Consider the following 19,334-nt stretch of genomic DNA (forward strand, 5'->3'; position numbering starts at 1 on the left):
CCCTAGTGTCATTATTTTGGCACCACTCACTTTGGCTAATTCTAGTGTTGCTCCTTAAATGATGGAGAGATGGGCAAAGAGGGTAGAGAAGGAAACAGAGCTCAAAGTAGTACTAAAGAGTTGAGGCACCCTAGTTTCTTCTCAACTCCAGAAACAACTAAGGAATAAAGGTGGGGAATAGTTAAAACTGCCTTCATAGATTGGCATAGTGGTAGGGCAGGGATAAGACAGGGATGAAGAGAGATGAAGTGGTAGTCTAAAACTATGGTGCCCAACACCCGGGTCATGGACCAGTACTGGTGTGTGGCTTGTTAGGGACCAGGCCGCAGGGCTCTGCTGCCCCCCAACCCTTGTGGAAAAATTGTCTTCCATGACAGTACAGGGTACTGGTGGTGGCGGTGGGGAGGGCACTGCACAGCAGGAGGTGAGTGGCAGGCAAGCGAGCAAAGCTTCATCTGTATTTATAGGCACTCCCTGTGGCTCACATCACCACCTGAGCTCAGCCTCCGTGCCCCTCTTCCTCCCAGTCTGCAGAAAAATTGTCTTCCATGAAATTGGTCCTTAGTACCAAAAAGATTGAGGACCACTGGCCTAGAGGAAGGCTCTTCGCAACTGGAGCTGCCTATTCTTGAGAATTCTAGCATCATGTAAAGCCAGCATCATTAGAAGGAAAATACAGAGTAGTGGTCAAGCCTGGGTATTTGCATTGGTTATCTACTGGTATGTAACAAACCACCCCCAAACTTAGTTTCTTAAAACAACAAATATTTATTATTTATCTTGAGTCTGTGGATTCTCTGGTGGTTTTGCAGATCTTAGCTGGACTTGCTCATGCATCTGTGGTCAACTGAGGACTTGACTGGGGCTGGCTGGTCTAGGATGGCCTTGGCTAGGATGACTTGGCTTTGTTCCATGTAGTTTCTTTTTTTTTTTTTTTTTCAATTACCATTCAAAGGGAATATGTAGTTTCTTATTCTCCAGCAGGCTAGCCACGGTTGTTCTCATATTGGTGACAGGGTTCCAAGCATAGATACAGGAAGGAATAGAATATTAGACCAGTTTTACAATCAGGTTACTACAATGTTCTACAATCACTCTGCATGGGTTCAACTAGCAGCTCCACCACCTTCTAAGTGTGTGAATCCGACCAAATTACTTCATGTCTCTGTGTCTCAGTTCCTCCCCTGTAAAATGGGCATATGAATAGAATCAGCGAGGAGTTAATGAATGTAAAGTGCTTAGAATAGTACATAGTAAACATTTGATTCAGACAGGGTGCTACCAAGAAAAGATCTCAAGGGCATATTGATATTATAAGGAATTTTCTTTCTTTTGTATTTCAAGAACTGAAAGCTTCCATTCAAAAAGAGCCACCCATGAGATCAGTCATTTGGAAGTTCAGTTAATTGATTGATTGATAATTGTATGGGGAATTGAGAGATGATGAAGGCTAATTTTTCAATACATCCTTACTACTTATATCCCATCTGTTTGAAGGGCTCTGCCATTAGTATCCATTGTCACAACTCCTTTATTAATAGACACACATCTAAGAGATATGGTTACCACTCTATCCATACATGAATGTTGTACAGGAACTGCCCATTAGGAAGCAGTGCTGGCCTTAGTCTCCACTCCCACTTTGTCTGCACTCATTATGTCTACAGTGAGTGGTGATGCTGTCATCCTCTGAAGAGAACTGAGGCCACAGTGCTCTTCCTTTGCTATCAATTCCATCTTTTGTGGTGGCTTTGGGCTTAGTCGAGGAGTTATATGATTGGGGCTTGGCTATTTCTCTCTATAGGGTCCCTTTATCTCCCTTGGTAAGTTCTATCTTCCCCAAGCTTCTAGAAATATCTTGTCTTCAGGTAAAGGGACAATAGCAGAAGTCTTAGACATAGGACTTGAAATTGAGTCCCATTTTGCTTCCATTTTCTCTACCAAATAGAAAGATTTTTTTTCCCCAGTCTATCCTGGAAAGGCTAAAAACGTTGGCAAAGGGAGGCAGAAACAGAAGCCAGGTGAGGGGATTGTAAGGAGAGCACCTAGTTGTTCCAGATGAGTTCAGGTTTCTTTGGCTGGGAAGAGTGATACCCCAGGTATTGAGGGAATATAGAAGTGAGACTGCTGATCAACTGTCAGTGATGTTAGAAGAATTCTGGAGAACAGGAACAGCAGTAGAGGAGTGGAAAAGGGAGAAAGTGCTTCAATTCCTCAAAAGGGGGAAGAAGGCAGAGTCTGCAAACTGTCATCTAGTGAGTTGGACTTTTATTCTGGGCTGATTACTAATATTCCTTTTTTTTCCTCCTTGAATAGTTTGTGGGTTCTTAAAAGAAAAAGCTGTAATCACTAGGAGTTAGTAAGGCTTCACTATAAAAAAGCCATGTCAGATTAATTTCCTATTTGGTGTTATTGTGAGACTGGTGTAAACGGGGACTGTTTTAGATATACCATATTTGGGGTTTTGGCCTTAGGTAAAAGCTGTTGTGATACCTTAGTGGTCAAGATGGAGAAACATAGACTGGAGAATGATGGTAGTGATGGATTCATAAGCCAGGAAGGATTGTGTTGAGGAGTACTGGATAATTGTGTCAGTGTGAACATAGTCTGTAGACAAAGTCCTAGAGGCCTGAGGCAGGACTCTGCTGACCATCCTGCTGGCTGAACATTTAAAAATGTTTGAAGAGTTGGAGGACTTTGGCAGCATGTCTGTCACGTGCAAGGATGGGGTAGCTGGTATGCTGAATGGCAGACTTGAAATCCCAAAAGATCTTAGTTGTCAAAGACAATGGGAAGCTCTCACAGCAAATAGAACCTTCAGAAACCCTGGCAAACTGTATAGGCTGAGAGAGCCATGGCTTAATAGCCCATGGTGAAAAATGAATTAATTGGGGCTGTAAGCCCTATAGGGGTCAAACAGTAAGACAATCTTACATGGTTAATATGAGGTTTGATAGAGCACATATTATAATGCCTGGATACCACTCCTAGAGATTTCAATTTAATTGGTTTGGGTCAAGTTCAGCATTTATATAAGTATATAGTTAATTTTACAAATAAATATTTGTAATAACATACATAATGTTTTATATTTTCAAGTTCCCCAGATGATTCTAACGTGTAACCAGGGTTGAGAAAAATCCTCCCCTGAAGCAACTCTCAAACCATTGTTTGTTTTTTGTTGATATTTTAAAACTATACCCTCTCTTGGAAATTTTTCATCCTGCCTTCCCCATGCCCACCCCATGGTTGAGAATTGATAAATGAGAGCTGATACTGATGGGAATGTGTTGTACATTATGAAGAATGTAAAAGTAGGAAAAAATATTTCAGCAGAATAATCAGTGGTGACTGCTATGGGCTGAATTACAGTGTATTTCCCACAAAAGGCTATGTTGAACTTCTAACCTGCAGTACCTCAGAATGTGACCTTGCTTGGCAATAGGGTCATTGCGGATGTAATTAGACAAATTAAGGTGAGGTTATACTGAAGTAGAGTGTATTCTTAATTCAATGTGACTGGTATCCTTAAAAGAATAGGAAAATGAGGACAAAAACTAAGGAGAACATCATATGAAGACACACTGGAAGATGGCCACACTAGAAGAGTCAAGGCAGGTTCCTCTGCTAGAGGCTTCAAAGGGAGACTAGCCCTAGGGAAACTTTGATTTTGGACTTCTGGCCTCTAGAACTGTGAGAGAATAAATTTGTATTGTTTTAAGCCACCCAGTTTGTTGTACTTTCTTATGGAAGCCATGGGAAACTAATACAGTGACTATCTATTTTGTAGCCTATTGCTCCTGGCAACATCTGGGGGGCTGCCCAGGGTGTGATTAGGAACGGGGAAGTTGGGAGTGGGAGAGAGATATTCTTTTGGGGTTCAATGGGCCAGACTTCCACTCCTTCAAAACCCTAAGTGGGATTTCTATAGAAATCAAGATGCTCTTACACAGAGTGCCTGGCAGGGCTTTGTCTACCTGTAGATAGGAAGTGGATACATGAGAGATTCCTCCTCTCCCTTGCTTTAGGTTGTTGAACCAAGACTTCTTTCCCTATCCAGGCTCTTCTGCCGTGTTTGGGATGGAGAAAGGAGCTCTGCATTTCTTCTCTGAGTTCTTCCCAGACTCAGTTCTTCCAGAGTGGAGTACAGAATGAAAAGACATGGCTGCTAAACATTCAGCCTTTCCCTCACAGAACAAAGTAGCATTTGAGGCAGCTGTTGTGATCCTTCTGAGATAGGTGCTGTGAGGCTGGTGATGTTTTCTCAGAAGATCCAGGTGTCTGCCTGGGCAGGGATCAGGCACTTGTGGAGCATGTTCCAAGAGGAAGCACCACCTGCTTTCCATGTTCCAAAGGGTCTTAAAACCTGCACAGAGGGCAAGTGGGCGTCCTGGCATCATGACTTATCCTGGTCATGAGAAATGGGCATTGACTTCTACCAGGCCTAATCCAGGTTTTGTTCTTTATCTTTACACTAAGTAAGTGACCCATTCAAGGTGTCTTAGTCCATTTGGGCTGCAGTTATGAAAGTGAGAAGTATGAAATAGGCTAAAAATCAAGGCATCACACAGTTGTGTTCCTTTCTGAAGGCTCTAAGAGAGCATCTGCTTTCTTGCCTTTCCTAGCTTCTAAAAGCTGCCTGTATTCCTTGGCATGTGGCCCCTTCCATCTTCAAAGCCATCAGTGGCTGGTCTTGTTTTCTCATATTGCATCACTTTGACACTGACTCTTCTACCTCCTTCTGTACCTTTTTAAGGACTCTTGTGATTATACTGGTACTCCAGGATAATATTCCTATTTTAAGGTCAGTTGGTTAGTAATCGTAATTCCATCTGCAAACTTAATGCTCCCTTGCTGTGTGACCTAACATATTCATAGGTTCTGGGCATTAGGACATAGACATCTTTGGGGGCCTTATATTCTGCCTACAACACCTCCCAAAGTATTCTCCAGGAATTCTTAGAAATCTCCACAGGTGTGCTCCTTACGTGGTCACAGCCATTGTGAGCTACCATCATTATGTGGCCTCTGTCCTATTATTTCTCTCCCATATGGGTCTTCTTTGGCTACATATACTGCCCACTTATCTACCATCAGAATGCCTGTGCCTTTGGGGGATGCTAGTCCTAGTTATTCCCAAAGCCTCTAGTCCTGGATGTCAGAGTACTGGGTTCCGACCAGAGGAAAGAAGTACATGAGCTCTGAGCCATGCTCTGCCATTAGGTCCCTGAGCAACTCTGCTTGTGCCTTACCATTTGGTCAACTTCTGGCCCTCCTCTTTTGACAAAGTAGCATTAAGTCCCTCTATAAAAAAGGCCCTTCTATTTTTATCCTCATTTTTTTCATTAGTCCAAGGAGCCAGACAGGAAACAAATTCACACCACACCACCCCCTCCACCCTCCTCCGTACTTCCTCTGCCTCAAACCTAACCCTTTTGTCTTTAGCAGTTTAGTAACAGGTGCTCCTACTCAATGCCAACATACCCTTGAGGGAGAAGAGGAATAAGGGAGAGGTGCTGACTATTCCTGTGGTCTCCAAAGTACGAGCATCTGAACCACCCTTCAGCTTACAGAGAGAAAAATGAGGACTTCTATACCTATGCATTTTTAATCTAAAAAATAAGAAACATTATGCTTTCATATTACAAGGTATAAAGATTGACACTGCTGCCTTCACTCAGTCTAAACATCAAATGCTCCTTTTTGGTTTTGTTTACAGATGAATCACAAGAAAGTGCCACAGCAAAGGGGCTGAAGAAGCCCCACTTGTGGGTTCAGTTATAGAGTTCTGGAAAGTACTGTCATTTAAGGATTCCTTGTTAAGTGGCTATGGCAAATATCATTGAGTTTCAGCTAAACCTTTACAAAATGGACAAAGTGACTTTAAAAGATTTCTGCAAAGAAACCTCAGACTGAATCTAATTCTACCAATATAAGCATACGTAAGCGAAAGAAAAAATGGCTGAGATGATGACATTTCTCCTCCTAGTACAAGCTCTTCATCAGCCATGTGAGGTTAAGAACAATGACAAGTTAAATCTGCTAAGAAATCATTAAAAAATGAGAATTACCATGAATACTATTTTAAATATGGATTTATATTCACTATTATAAACGATGAGCCTTCTTCCTAAGTGTACTTTGTGCATGAAGTTATTAGTGTGACACCATCAAGATTAGTCAGCATTCAGAACAGAAAGATAAACCTCTGCAATTTAACTGCAAAATATTTTGGGGTACTACTAAGACATATTATTTATTTCATATGATGCATTTTTAAGTTTAGTAACACTTATGCATAATTGATGAGAAAGAAAATAGTTATTGGAATATGCACTCAAAAGTTTATTACTGATAAAGTATGCAATAAAAAAGTTTGGAGACTACTGTTCTAAACCAACAGCTTTGGGTCCCAGTTCAGCCACTGTAAATAGCTCTTTTATAATGGTTTGTCCTTTCACAATTTACATTTACTGTCTTATGCACAATTTTTTTTCAATCTGCACGGCAACTCTGATAGGTAGGGTTTCTTCATGTTAGAGTTTGGAGGAGTCAGGGCTCAGATTCATGGTTTGCTGAAGACACACAATTAACAAAAGCTAATAAGTGGCAGAGAGTGAGCTTTAAGAGTTCTGTAAATTTCCCAAGATTGAATGCAAAATTCACCATTTTTAGGAAAATGGTTGTTATGGGTTGAATTGTGTCCCTCCAAAAAGAAACATTGAAGTGTTAACCCCCACTATCTCAGAATGTGATCTTATTTGGAAATAGTCTTTACAGAAGAAATAATCTTCTACAGAAGAAGTAATCAAGGTAAAATGAGGTCATTAGTGTGGGCCCTAATTCAATGTGACTGGTGTCTTTATGAAAGGGGTTAATTTAGACACAGAGACAGATGCATACAGAAGGAAGACGGTGATGCCACAGGACAAGGAACACCTGGGCCACCAGAAGCTGGAAGAGGCAAAGAAGGATCCTTCCCCTACAGGTTTCAGAGGGCAAATGGCCCTGCTGACACCTTGACTTTTGACTTCTAGCCTCCAGAACTGTAAGACATTACATTTCTGTTGTTCTAAGCCACCAGGTTTGTGGTACTTTGTTCTGGCAGCTCCAGGGAACTTGATACAGTTGTCCATAACACTAAAGTGACTCAGGACCCCAAAACATTTAAAAGCACTGATATAATCCATTGCAGTCATAAGCAGAAGAGGAAACCCAGAGACTGGAAGTGAGTTTTCCTAGGTGATATGGCTAGAGAGATCCATGGCTGGGTCCCATACATTCTGACTACTAAGTTCAACTTCAAGCCAAGAGAAATGAATGTGGGGAAATGGGCTTGTCTCCCTTATCACTAGATTTGGTGTTGCCTCTGTGGTCGACCATGATGTGGCACAGCTCACCATTCTTCCAATGACTTCAAAGGAACAAATGGAAAGTGGGTTGCATCTTTGTCTTAATGATGATGCACTTACCTGGAGATCATAGTTGTCTTCCTGGCTCTACCCTTGATTCCCTTCCTTCCCAAAGTTCACATGTTAACATTTCATTGTTTAGTAAAAAGGAAAAAAATTCCTGACTATAACTAAATATGCACATCAACAAGGAAATAGTTCATTGGCTTGGTAATAATATGTTCTCCAACTGGAAAGGGATTTAAAAAAAAATCAAGGGGAAAAAAGTAGGAGAAAAAAGTTTGCCAAGTGAGTTTGGCAAAATGCAAGAAATTCCTGATTAAATGAATTTTAATTCTTTAGGAGCATGTGTGTGAATAGTGACCTACTTACAAGTAGACTCTAAGTTGATGCTTGGAACTAATTTATCTAATGATTTGTTAAATATTTTTGAGTATTTACTATGGTCAGGCACTGTATCAAGCACAGCAATAAACAAAACAGTCCCTGTCCTTTTGGAGCTTACATATTTGAGGGAGGAAGAAATAATAAACAAAAAGTATATAATATAGTAGGTGGTAAATCTGCCTGTCTTAGGAAAAAGAAAGTAGGATAAGGGAAATAGAAAGTGGGGTTGCTATTAGGTAAGGTCCTATGAAGGCTTCTCTTCGTAGGTAAAGAGGTAAAGAGAAAAGTCCCAGGGGAGTAAGGGAGCAGCAAGCCACGACTGGGAAAAGCCTAAGTGCAAAGGTCCTGAGGTGGGGACATGTGGGCACATTTTAAGAATAGCAAGGAGACCAAGGCAACTAGAACACAGTGTGAGCAGGAGAGAGTGGTAGGAGATGATGCCAAAGACAGCTGGGGACAGATGAGGTAGGGCCTTTGTAGGTCACTGGAATGATTTTGGATTTTTCTGTGAATAAGAGGAGAAGCCATTAGGGTTTAGAGCAGAAAAGTAACATGAAATGATCTCTTCTTATAGGATTCTTTTGGATGCTACATGAAGAATGGAATGTTAGGGAAGGGGGCAGTAGGAGTAGAGGCAGAAAGACAAGGTAAAAGGCTCTTGTAATAATCCAAGTAAGGGAGAATGGCAGCTTAGACTAAGGTGGGGGTGGTGAGATGAAGTTGGATTATGGATATAATTTGAAGGTAGAGCTTATGTGATTGCTCTTGGATTGAATGTAGGATATGAGAGGGAAAGAGGACATACATAATGAAAATCTTAAAGTTTTTGACTTGAACAACTGGAAAACAGAAATTGTCATTTTCCAAGTTGGGGACGGTTGTGGGAGGAGGTGACTTGGTGGCGGTATGCAGAGACCATCTTTTTAAGTGAAGTATAAGAATGGAAGAACAAAAACCACATGTACTCACTATTAAAACTTATGGATCAACACTCATGTGCATATATGGTAGTAAAATTCAATGGAATCAAACAGGTGGGGGGGGGAGGAGATGAGTAAATTCACCTAACGAGTACAACGTGCATTATAAGGGTGATGGACACGTTTATAACTTTGACTCAAACTGTCTCAAAAGCAGTTCATGTAACCAAAATGTTTGTATCCCTGTAATTTTATGAAATTAATAAAAAAAGAGTTCCATTTCAGACATTTAGTTTGAGATGCAAATTTGTTATCCAAGAGACATTGAGTAGATAGTTGACACAGGAGTCTGAGTTCAGTGGAGACATTTAGACTGGAGATATAAATATGGGAATCATTAGAATCTAGATGATATTTAATGTCATGGGATGAGTAGACTTTACCTGGGCAGGGGTTGTGGATAAGAAGACAAAAATCTCCTGAGGGCTACTCCACATTTAGAGGTGAGAAAGGTGAAGAGAAGTGTCCATTGAGGTAAGAGGAGAACTAAAAGAGGGTGGTATTTGAGAAACCAAAGAAGAAAAGGTTGAAGGAGAGATTGAACGGTCAACTGTATCAAATGCTTCTCTGTCAAGTAAGGTGAAGACTGAGATTTGATCATTGGATCTGACAGCCTGGAGAAAACTGGTAATGCTGTCAAGAGATGTTTTGATAGAACTGTGGGGATAAAAACAAAATTAGAGTTAGGACTGGTGTGCTAGCAGTATTTCTTGATCTGGAGGATGGTTATACTTGTGTTAGAGTATATGTGATATATTTCATAATACAAAGGGAGAAGAGACAAAAACAGGAACTGGAGACAGTAAAGACACTCTTATAAGAAGTTTGCTCTAAAGTGGGAAAGAGAAATGGAAGGGTAGCTGGAGGGGAAGATAACAAACACATTTTCTATGTATGATTGTATTATAAGTAGGGAACTGCCAGTATATGTGCATAATACCATGGTATGTGTTAGGTGTATACACACAATGTGATCTTTCATTATGAAGCATATGCAGTGTAAAAAATATGTTCTGGGGAAACATGCCTGGCTGTGGCATGTGATGCTATGTTTAGCATTGTTTTATCCCATATAGGATGATTTGATAGTCTGAGGAGTTAATCTGCATCTTTTGGGCTGAGGATACAAATGTCTGAGAATGACATAGATTAGGTAGATAGACTTAATCAAAGTTCAAAGTAAAATATATAAGTGTTTAGGAAGATTGGAATTAGAATATAAGATAACATCAATGGAATATTTATGTATAAGCACCTACAACATATGAAGGATAGCTCAAAGCTATCCTTTAGTTGTAAAGGAAGTTGTAAAGGTCAGTCAGGCAGAGCATCTACCCTCGGGAGTTCACAGTCTGTTTGAAACTCTATCATATGGCTAAGTGTGTACATCAGGCATAATGGAATGAAGGTTTAAAGAAAGGGCTCTGGAAACAAAGGAAGAAATGATTCATTTTGACCAAGGAGAACTAGGAAGGCCTTGTACCTCATTCAAGCTGAATCTACAAAGGGTAGAATTTGCATAAGGATTGGGGGTGGGAGGCAATAGTTCAGAGCTTTAGTGAGAGCATGAGCAAAGGAATGAATAGCTGTGCAAAAGTGAGTCTGGCTCTAGAGTTGCTGGGGTGAGAGATGGGGGTAGAAAGTTACCTTGAGAACAGAACACTGATTGTCTTGGTAGCCATGCAGAGAGCCATTGGTTGGGACTGCAGAGAACTGGAAGCTATAAGCCATTTTTGAGAATAGTGACAAGAGTTTCACCTGTTTCAGAAAGATCATCCTAGAGACAGTAAGGATGAACTGGGGAAAATAGGAGATAGGAGGCAAGGTGAGTGTGAGGAGGCTGTAACAGGCTTATAACAAGCAAGTCAGCACAGGGCAGAGGGTAGGGACAGTGTGGAAGGAGGTGGCTGTGTGGACTCAGTGACTGATTGTGGGGTAGGGTCTGTGGGCCAGGAAGAAATCAAGGCTGATTCTTGTCCACATACAGGTGGATGTGCTTCCACCAACTGTGCACGGAAGCCACTCCCTAAACCTGCAGGTCCCAGTGAGAACCCTGAGCCTGTACTCTTCCCTGATCAGGTTCCCACTCCAGCACCCATCTTTGCTTGCTCCTTTGTGTATTTGGGGCCATTTGTATATTTGATTATTTCTCTCCCCAGAATATAAGGGCCTTTGAGGGCTAGGAATATATCCTTCTAAAACTTTATATCTGTCATAGCACCTAGCACAATATTTAATGCATACTATATGCTCAAAGTGTTTTTAAATTAAAAAAATATTTTGAGATAAACGAGGATCATTGTGTCATTAAATAAGTCTTAAAATAGGGGAGGACAGGTTGGTTTGGTGGAAATTAATGAGGAGATGGTAAAAATGCTAAGTGGCAGGTACTTTTAGAATCAGATGTTGGTTATTTATGGCTCTGTAACAAACAACCCTAACACTTAGTGGCTTAAACAACAATTTATGATTTATGATGACAATGTGGGTAAGGAATTCAGGCAGAGTTGGTGAGTTGGTTTTTCTGCTTCACATAGTGAGTGTCAGCTGGAGACATCAACTTGGCTGCTCCATTCAGCTGGCAATTGGGCTGGGCTGGAAGGGTCAAGAAACCGGTGCTCGTCCCCTTGGCTTCCTCTCTCTGCCTGGTTTCCTCCCAGCACAGTGGTCTCAGGGTAGTTGGGTTGCATATGTGGCAGTGGGCTTCTAAGCAAGAGCTTTCCCGGTGCAGAAAAGCAGAGCTGCAGATCTCGTAAGGTCCAGCCATAGAAGTCACATATATCACTTCTGCCACCTTCTGCTGGTGAGAACAAATCAGGGGCCAGCCAAGATTCAAGGGGAGGAAAAGACTCCACCACTCCAAGAGAGGAGTGGCAAAGAATTTGCAGCCATCTTTAATATACTATGTAGACATTCCTGGATTTGAATCCTGCTTCTGCTGCTTGCTGGTTGTGTGATGTTGGGTAAGGTAAGTTACATGAATTCCCCCAGCTGACAATATCAATGTTATTGGGTGCCATGAGGGAAAGAGTTGTATGGCAAAGTGCCCTGGCATGTAGTAGGTACTCAGCAATGCACTTAAAGGATAAATACAGTGAAAATTGGAAAGAGTATGTTTGTTGGATTTGACATTTAAGAGACCTTCGGTGACTGCTTAGTTTTGGAAGAGAGGAGTAGCAGACTGAGGAGTAAAAGCTAGTGGCAAAAGTTAAGCCGCAAATGGATTTGAGGGTGGCGAGTGCATCCTGTCAGTGATAGGGAAAAGCCTGCTGTCATGTGGGGAAATCAGGTTAAGCCAAAGGGCCAAATGTGGAGGTGGAAAACAAAGACATGTGAGAGGAGATAATTGATGAGAGCAGGGTTTTTAAAAGGATGCTTAAGATTTTACAGAATTTATATTTAGAATGCTGTGATGATGAACCAGAAAGCCGTTGGGGTTGGCTTTCATAACGGGACTAGGTCTCTTTATCTCTTCTTGCCTCCTGAAAGAGGGCTCTCTTGTCGTCACCTCCCAAAGTCTCCCTCTGGTTGGAGTCAGACACTTAAAGAATATGTAGCACCTCTAGATTTTTAAGTCTTGGCCTCAGTTTCAGAGCACCATGAATCCTTAGCCTATAAATCACACTGCTAGAGGTTCCAAGACTGAAAAGGTTCATATGTTCAAAAAGGTTCCAAAAGAAAGCACTTTCTATATAAGTTGGAAGGTAAATGTGATAAAAAAAAACACACCTCTATCATATGTAAGTTTGGGAGTAATTATAGCATGGCTGGGTCTAGAATCAGCTAATCAGAGATATTAAGAGCATACCCTGGAACGTAGTTCCCATGCCAAGGTGTGGGTGGACACAGAGACAGAGGAAGGTGTGCTCGGGCTAGGCAGGGGTCAAGGCATGTGGCAGGCAGGGGCCAGAACACAAAGGGAAGGAGTTGTCAGGTCAGAGGGATGTCAAAACTAGGAGCTTCGAGATAGGCAGAGATATGGAAGTTAAGGGATGTTAGTCCCCTAGTTTCATTACAGTCCAGTTAATGCCAGATTTTGTTGCTTGCAGAAAGTTTGAGGTACTACTGAGAATTTACTTTTAGCTTCCACTCTTTTTTTTTTTTTTTGAGACAGAGTCTCATTTTGTTGCCCAGGCTAGAGTGAGTGCCGTGGCGTCAGCCTAGCTCACAGCAACCTCAAACTCCTGGGCTCAAGCAATCCTTCTGCCTCAGCCTCCCGAGTAGCTGGGACTACAGGCATGCGCCACCATGCCCGGCTAATTATATCTATCTATCTATCTATCTATCTATCTATCTATCTATCTATCTATCTATCTTTCTTTCTATCTATCTATCTATCTATCTATCTATCTATCTATCTATCTATCTATTAGTTGGCCAATTAATTTCTTTCTATTTATAGTAGAGACGGGGTCTCATTCCTGCTCAGGCTAGTTTCGAACTCCTGACCTCGAGCAATCCGCCCCCCTCAGCCTCCCAGAGTGCTAGGATTACAGGCGTGAGCCACCGCGCCCAGCCTTTAGCTTTCACTCTTACACTTTGATTTTTTTCTTTTCTATAGTTAGGTGTACATTTCTCCATCACTTAGCTCATCCAGAAAGTAGTTAAGGCTGTTTTCAAAAATATTTAAGGCCATTTACAAAAATACAGACTATGCAACAAGATGAAACACGTGAGAGAAGGAATTTTCCTTGAATAGAAAACAAAGATAGGAAAAAGAGGATTAAGCCAAGGACCAAGGAGAGATTAGTAAACAAAACACACACAGTACTTTCCTATTTATTTGACAATACACTTACTTCTGAGCTTCCTAGCTTCCGAGACAAAAAGAAAAATATCAGTTACACATTTATAGTATTCGGAATACTAAACACAAGCAGAGTGCTCAGGATGGGTAAAATTGTGTACCATGTCTTCACTATAATCTTTATGGTAATTCCAGTAACGGTTTTTCAGTGTAGATTGATACCATGATTATAAAGAAAAATTCAGTTGAAATTAATAAAACAATGCAGCCCAGCGTATATAGCTCTCTGGTGGCATGGCCTAATACAAAATTAATATTTGGATTTCATAGGGTAATGGATTGAGTGCCTGCCTTGGCCATAAAACAAAAACTTATCTAAATTCAATAAAGCATTAATTTCTAAACTAACTTCAATTTATTTCATTTCCTGGTATGCTCCCTAAGTTGAAAAAATGAATTTCTAGGTAACTTATCAAGGTGGCTTGTTGTTGGTTATAAACTCATTATATTTTTGTGAAATATCTGCCAGAAATTATGACTCTGGTTTTGGAATACTCTTAAGTCATTTTTTCTATAACTTGTCTATTTCTTAACAGTTTATGTTAAAAGGGTCAGTGCTATGCATATATTATAGAAATGTGCTCATTATCCTTTTCTTTTTCAAGCAGGGGAGTGGAAGAACTCTGATGTACATGAGAGAAGGAAGTCCCAGGTTCTATGTAAGCATCACAATAGCTAGAGGTCTATAGTGAGTTCATATCTCTTAGTTCATGACAGATTCTCATCCATGGAGTCAAAATTGATAGAAAGTCAATAAAAACTGTAAATAGTCCCATGTCATTCCTAAGTGGTTTCTTCTGATGGCAATAGAATAAAAACTGTAGATAATGGCAAATGACCATGGTTGGCATCATTTGCTCCTCTTGGGTAATATCAGCAGAAAATGACCAAACTTGCAGTTTTCCAGAAAGGAAACTCTCTCTCTCTCTACATATATATATATATATATATTATATATAATTTTAAGAAACCTTTAAACAGTATACAAGTAATTAGAATATATACATAAGGCAAATGAAGAAAAAACAAAAAGCCCACCATCTGGTTAACATCTTGGTATATATTTTCTTAGATATTTTTCTAGGGGTATATTTCTATATTAGTTAGAGTCAGGTAAGCTAGCTAGAAATCCCCCCATCCTTAGTGGCTCAACAGATGAAAGTTTATTTTTTGTTCACAGAAAGCTCAAATAGCTGTAGGGGGTGGTGGGGTGGGGAGTGGGCTTTGCCTCACACAGTCTTTGGGGGACCCAGGCTGATGGAGGCTCTGCCATATTTAACAAGTGGACCTGCCATCTTCTAGGGCCTCTTATTGCACCACTGGATGCTCTGCATTGGGCTGGCAGACAATTAGAAAGAAAATACAGGATTGCACAAGAGTGATATCCATTCTTTATGCCACATGCCATTGGTCAACACTTAGTCACATGTTCACACCAAATTATAAGGCTGGGAAATGTAATCTAGCTCTGTGTGCAGGAAGAAGGGGAATTGATCTGGTGGACAACTAGTCTGCACTAGTTGTACTACTCCCATACACATGTATATTCTTCCAGAAAAATAGTATCATGCTGTACATATAGTTATATATCTGCTTTTACCATAAGGACAAGATATTAAATAAATATCATTATTCCCACTAGATGTGGAGATCAGGTCCTTTTGCCAGTCTTCAGCCCTGTAGAGTTATCCATTCCAAATGCTGTGTCAACTAGTCAGGAAAATTCCCACTTTCCCTGTCATTGGACAGTTCTTCTAGAAACTTTCTTTCTATCTTGCTATCTGATAGAAGCAAAGTTGTAGATATATTAATAATCTGTGCTAATATTTACTTCAAGGACACAGATGATGGAATTTGAAGATTTAATCTGGAGGCCCAGGGTATGTTAGCATCCCAGAAAATCTGGCATTTAGGTGCATAGTTGTAAAAGAGCTTAGGCTTGGAGAGAATCTATGTTGGAGGAAAAATGATTAAAGAAACTGAAGGAACAAAGGTGGCTTGGGGGACCTGAATAGGATGTGATGCATAAAAGAGGAGTTTGGGGGTGGGCGTGGTGGCTCACACCTGTAATCCTACCACTCTGGGAGACCGAGACAGGTGGATGCTCAAGGTCAGGAGTTCGAAATCAGCCTGAGCAAGAGTGAGACCTCGTCTCTACTAAAAATAAAAAGAAATTAGCCAGACAACTAAAAAAATTAGCTGGGCATGGTGGCACATGCCTGTAGTGCCAGCTACTCAAGAGGCTGAGGCAGGAGGATTGCTTGAGCCCAGGAGTCTGAGGTTGCTGTGAGCTAGGCTGACACCATGGCACTCTAGCCCAGGCAACAAAGTGAGACTCTGTCTAAAAAAAAAAAAAAGTTTCACTTTGAAATTTTCTCATTTCTCAGACTCTGGACACATAGCTGGCTTAGATCTGAGGTATTTACTTTTCTCTGAGCCTCTTCTCTCAGATTTTGGATTTGACTTTTCTAGTTCTTGGCTTTAATTTTATGTTGTTTAAACCTGTAGTTTCTACCAACTTGCACAGTTTAGGCTCCTGCCCTGCCCTGTGTAGACAGCCTCTATAGCATGACAATCACTGGATAGCATTCAGTGACCATTTTGTGTTGCCTCCAGTGGTGGCAAGGTTGTTGGAATGGTAGTCTAGGAGGGGACTTATTAGAGTTTTCAGGGGTTGGAGCTGTGACTTTAGGGAAGGAAAGTACTCACCAAAGGAGCTATAACTCATGGTTAGCCACTGCATCAATTTTGACATTTGGTACCTTTCATTGTTTATTTAGCCAGCCTTTCTTTAGCTGAAGTTGTATGGTAGATGTGAGTGAAGAGAGAGAAAAGTATTTTACTCCAATTGCCACTACTGCCAGTTCTACAACCATGAAGCTGTGTAACAATTCACCATTTGCACAGCATATCCACATGTATTATCTCAGTTAATTCTCAGACCCTGAAAGGAAGTGTTTATTATACTTATTTGCCAGATATGGAAACTGAAGCCTATAAAGATTGCTACTAAGTAGCAACTTTGGAAGCTACATCCAGGTTTTGTAACCTCAAGTCTGATTTCTAAGAGTTTATCATTTCTAAACTCTTGGATATTGGACTTGAGGTTCTTCCTTTTCTCTTCAGGTTTTGTTTTAGTATTGTTAATGGAGTAAAGAAATGAATGGGGTACAAGGAATGCGAAAGTGGTGAACATGTTTTAGCTGTAAAGCCTCTAATTGGAAAGTGGCATAATCTTAGAATATGTGTGATCATTTTGTTTCTCAGTAATGTACACGTTTGCTTCAACAAAATGGAATCATATAGGTAGCTCATAAATCTCTTGAATAGGGGCCTCTGGTGCCTACAGATAAAGATAAATCACACTGAGAGGATGCTGAACCATGAAATGATTCTGCTAACATGTCATCGGTCTAGAATATATTTTCAAGTCTCCAACAGAAGAGTGTAAATTATAAAGGGAGGTTGGCCTAGCAAAGTTGATACTTTGATATTTGATACTTTTAACCTCCTCCATCTGCTGCCTGTACCTAAGTGTGGAGTCTGGCCCAGCGTGTAAAGTACAACATGGCCTGATGCTGAGAGTCACTGTATAATAATTAGCCATTTTAACATGCAGTGAACTCAAAAACTCCTTAAACTGTACTATCTTGTGAAAAGTGATGTATCAGTGCTACTTCTCTGGTCTTACTAAGAAATTTTAAAAATTGCTAATAGTCATAATGACTATTTTAAATACCAAGAAGCCAAATTTGTTGAGTTTTTGCTTTATGTCCAGCATTGACTCTGATACTACAATGGACTTTGGAAACTTTCTCTACAATGGCATTTGTTTTTAAGTTGCTTTAAATGTAGTCTCAGAATTCGAGGTGGGGACTAGTAGGTTTTAGTGGCCTGTTTGCACTCAGACTTCAGTATACAATAATGTGAAAATAGCTCTTTGTGTCTAGCAGCCTTGCAAGTGCCAGCTGACTGGTGAGGGACTGCTATGTTTTTACATTTTTATCTGAATGCCCCTAGACAAAGTGACAACAACTTTTTCTAAATGGGGGCAGAGAGAAACACTTTATTTTTAAATGTCCTTGTTCCCCCTCCTCCCACAAGTATGAGCCTCAAGCATGACCATCCCCCAGACGGTATACATCTCACTCATTATGTATGTATATACCTGTCCCCTCCTCCCCCTCCCACCTGCCCAATACCCAATTAACATAATTCCTATGTGTCCACTTAGGTGTTGATCAGTTAATACCAATTTGCTGGTGAGTATATGCGGTGCTTGTTTTTCCATTCTTGGGATATTTCACTTAGTCGTATGGGTTCCAGCTCTATCCAGGAAAATACAAGATGTGCTATATATATCACCATTGTTTCTTAGGGCTTAATAGTATTTTATGATAATTGCCTTATTCGTGGAATAAGACATTCCCAGACTCAAAATGACCCCAATTTCCTAGGTCATGGCTGTTAATAAGAGGTCTGGAACCCCATTTTGAATGGAGAAGGCAGCCGAAGAAGTCATACATTGTTGAGCTGGGCCAATCATATTTCCATTCTTGGAAATTTTAACTGAGACATAGAGGTCCATTTGGTGGTATGTGCATGAGTTGGAAGGTTGGAAAGGGTTCAGGCTGTGGTGGCATATTGGGTATATATCAAGATGGATAAAGGGAAGTGGGGAGAGAGCGAGAGAGAGTAGGAGTTGTGAGCACACACTGAGCTGACTTTAAAAATTGGTGAGACGATATGGCTTAGGGAGATGATCAGTGTTTCCTGCCTTTCCTCTTTTCTGTTCCCAGCCTTGTTCACTTGAAGCCTATCTGAATGTAATTTTTTTTTTGTTTTTTTATTATTTTTTATTGAAGTGAAATTCACATTACATAAATTAAACATTTTAGAGTGAACCATTTACTATTCATTCATGTACTATGTATAACCATCATCTCTACCTAGTTCTAAAACATTTTCATCACCCCAGAATAAACCTTGTACCCATTAAATAGTTAATACCCACTTCTCTTTGACCCCAGCCACTGACAACCGCCAGCTCACTTTAGTTCTATGGATTTACCTATTCTGGACATTTTTCATATGAATTGAATATACAGTACATAACCTTTTATGTCTGGTTTCTTTCACTGAACATAATGTTTTCAGCGTTCGTCCCCATTATAGCATGCATCCAGTACTTCATTCTTTTTTGTGGCTGAATAATATTCTTTTGTATGAATTTACCTTAATTTGTTTATTCATCCTTTGAGGGGAAGGGATTGTTTCCACCTTTTGGTTATTGTAAATGGTGCTGCTGTGAACATGCAAATATAAGCAAATGTTTGAATGTAATTTTGTGCTCTCAGATTCTTCGGAATGTTGTATCCTTTGTATCCTTAAATAAAACTCCGTTTACTCAAGCTATTTGAAGCAGTTTTCTTTTCAGTACAACCAGAAGAGCTTTGACTAGCGTTATCTCTGGGAGCTTTCTGAGAGAAGACCGTAAGGCTTTCTACACTTTGTATCCTCAGTTGCATATAGGCCGGTGCCTGGTATTAGTAGGCATCAATGAATACTGGATGAGTGAACTAACAGTAGGCACTAAGGATGCTGCATAGTATCCAGGAAATTATTCTGTACAATCAAAACCTGAAAGGCACAGGGTTTTGTGGGGAGGGGAGGGAACTGACTACAAAGGGACATGAGGCAACTACTGTTCGTAGTGATGGAAATGCTCTGTATCTTGATTCTAGTGGT

The 19,334-nt window shown here is 40.5% G+C and overlaps 1 protein-coding gene across 1 annotated transcript in view; it reads left to right on the plus strand.

The window, feature by feature from the left end:
- Nucleotides 1-14,350, plus strand: part of LOC142872353 (myosin-IIIb-like) — a 71,397-nt gene extending 57,047 nt beyond the window's left edge. Inside the window, exon 8 of the mRNA XM_076005644.1 lies at nt 14,192-14,350. Within this exon, the coding sequence (XP_075861759.1) occupies nt 14,192-14,213 (22 nt within the window). The 3' untranslated portion in view covers nt 14,214-14,350. The remainder of the gene's footprint in view (nt 1-14,191) is intronic.
- The last annotated feature ends 4,984 nt before the right edge of the window (nt 14,351-19,334 follow it).

The sequence above is a fragment of the Microcebus murinus genome, chromosome 8 (assembly GCF_040939455.1).
Source record: "Microcebus murinus isolate Inina chromosome 8, M.murinus_Inina_mat1.0, whole genome shotgun sequence".
Classification (NCBI taxonomy): domain Eukaryota; kingdom Metazoa; phylum Chordata; class Mammalia; order Primates; family Cheirogaleidae; genus Microcebus; species Microcebus murinus.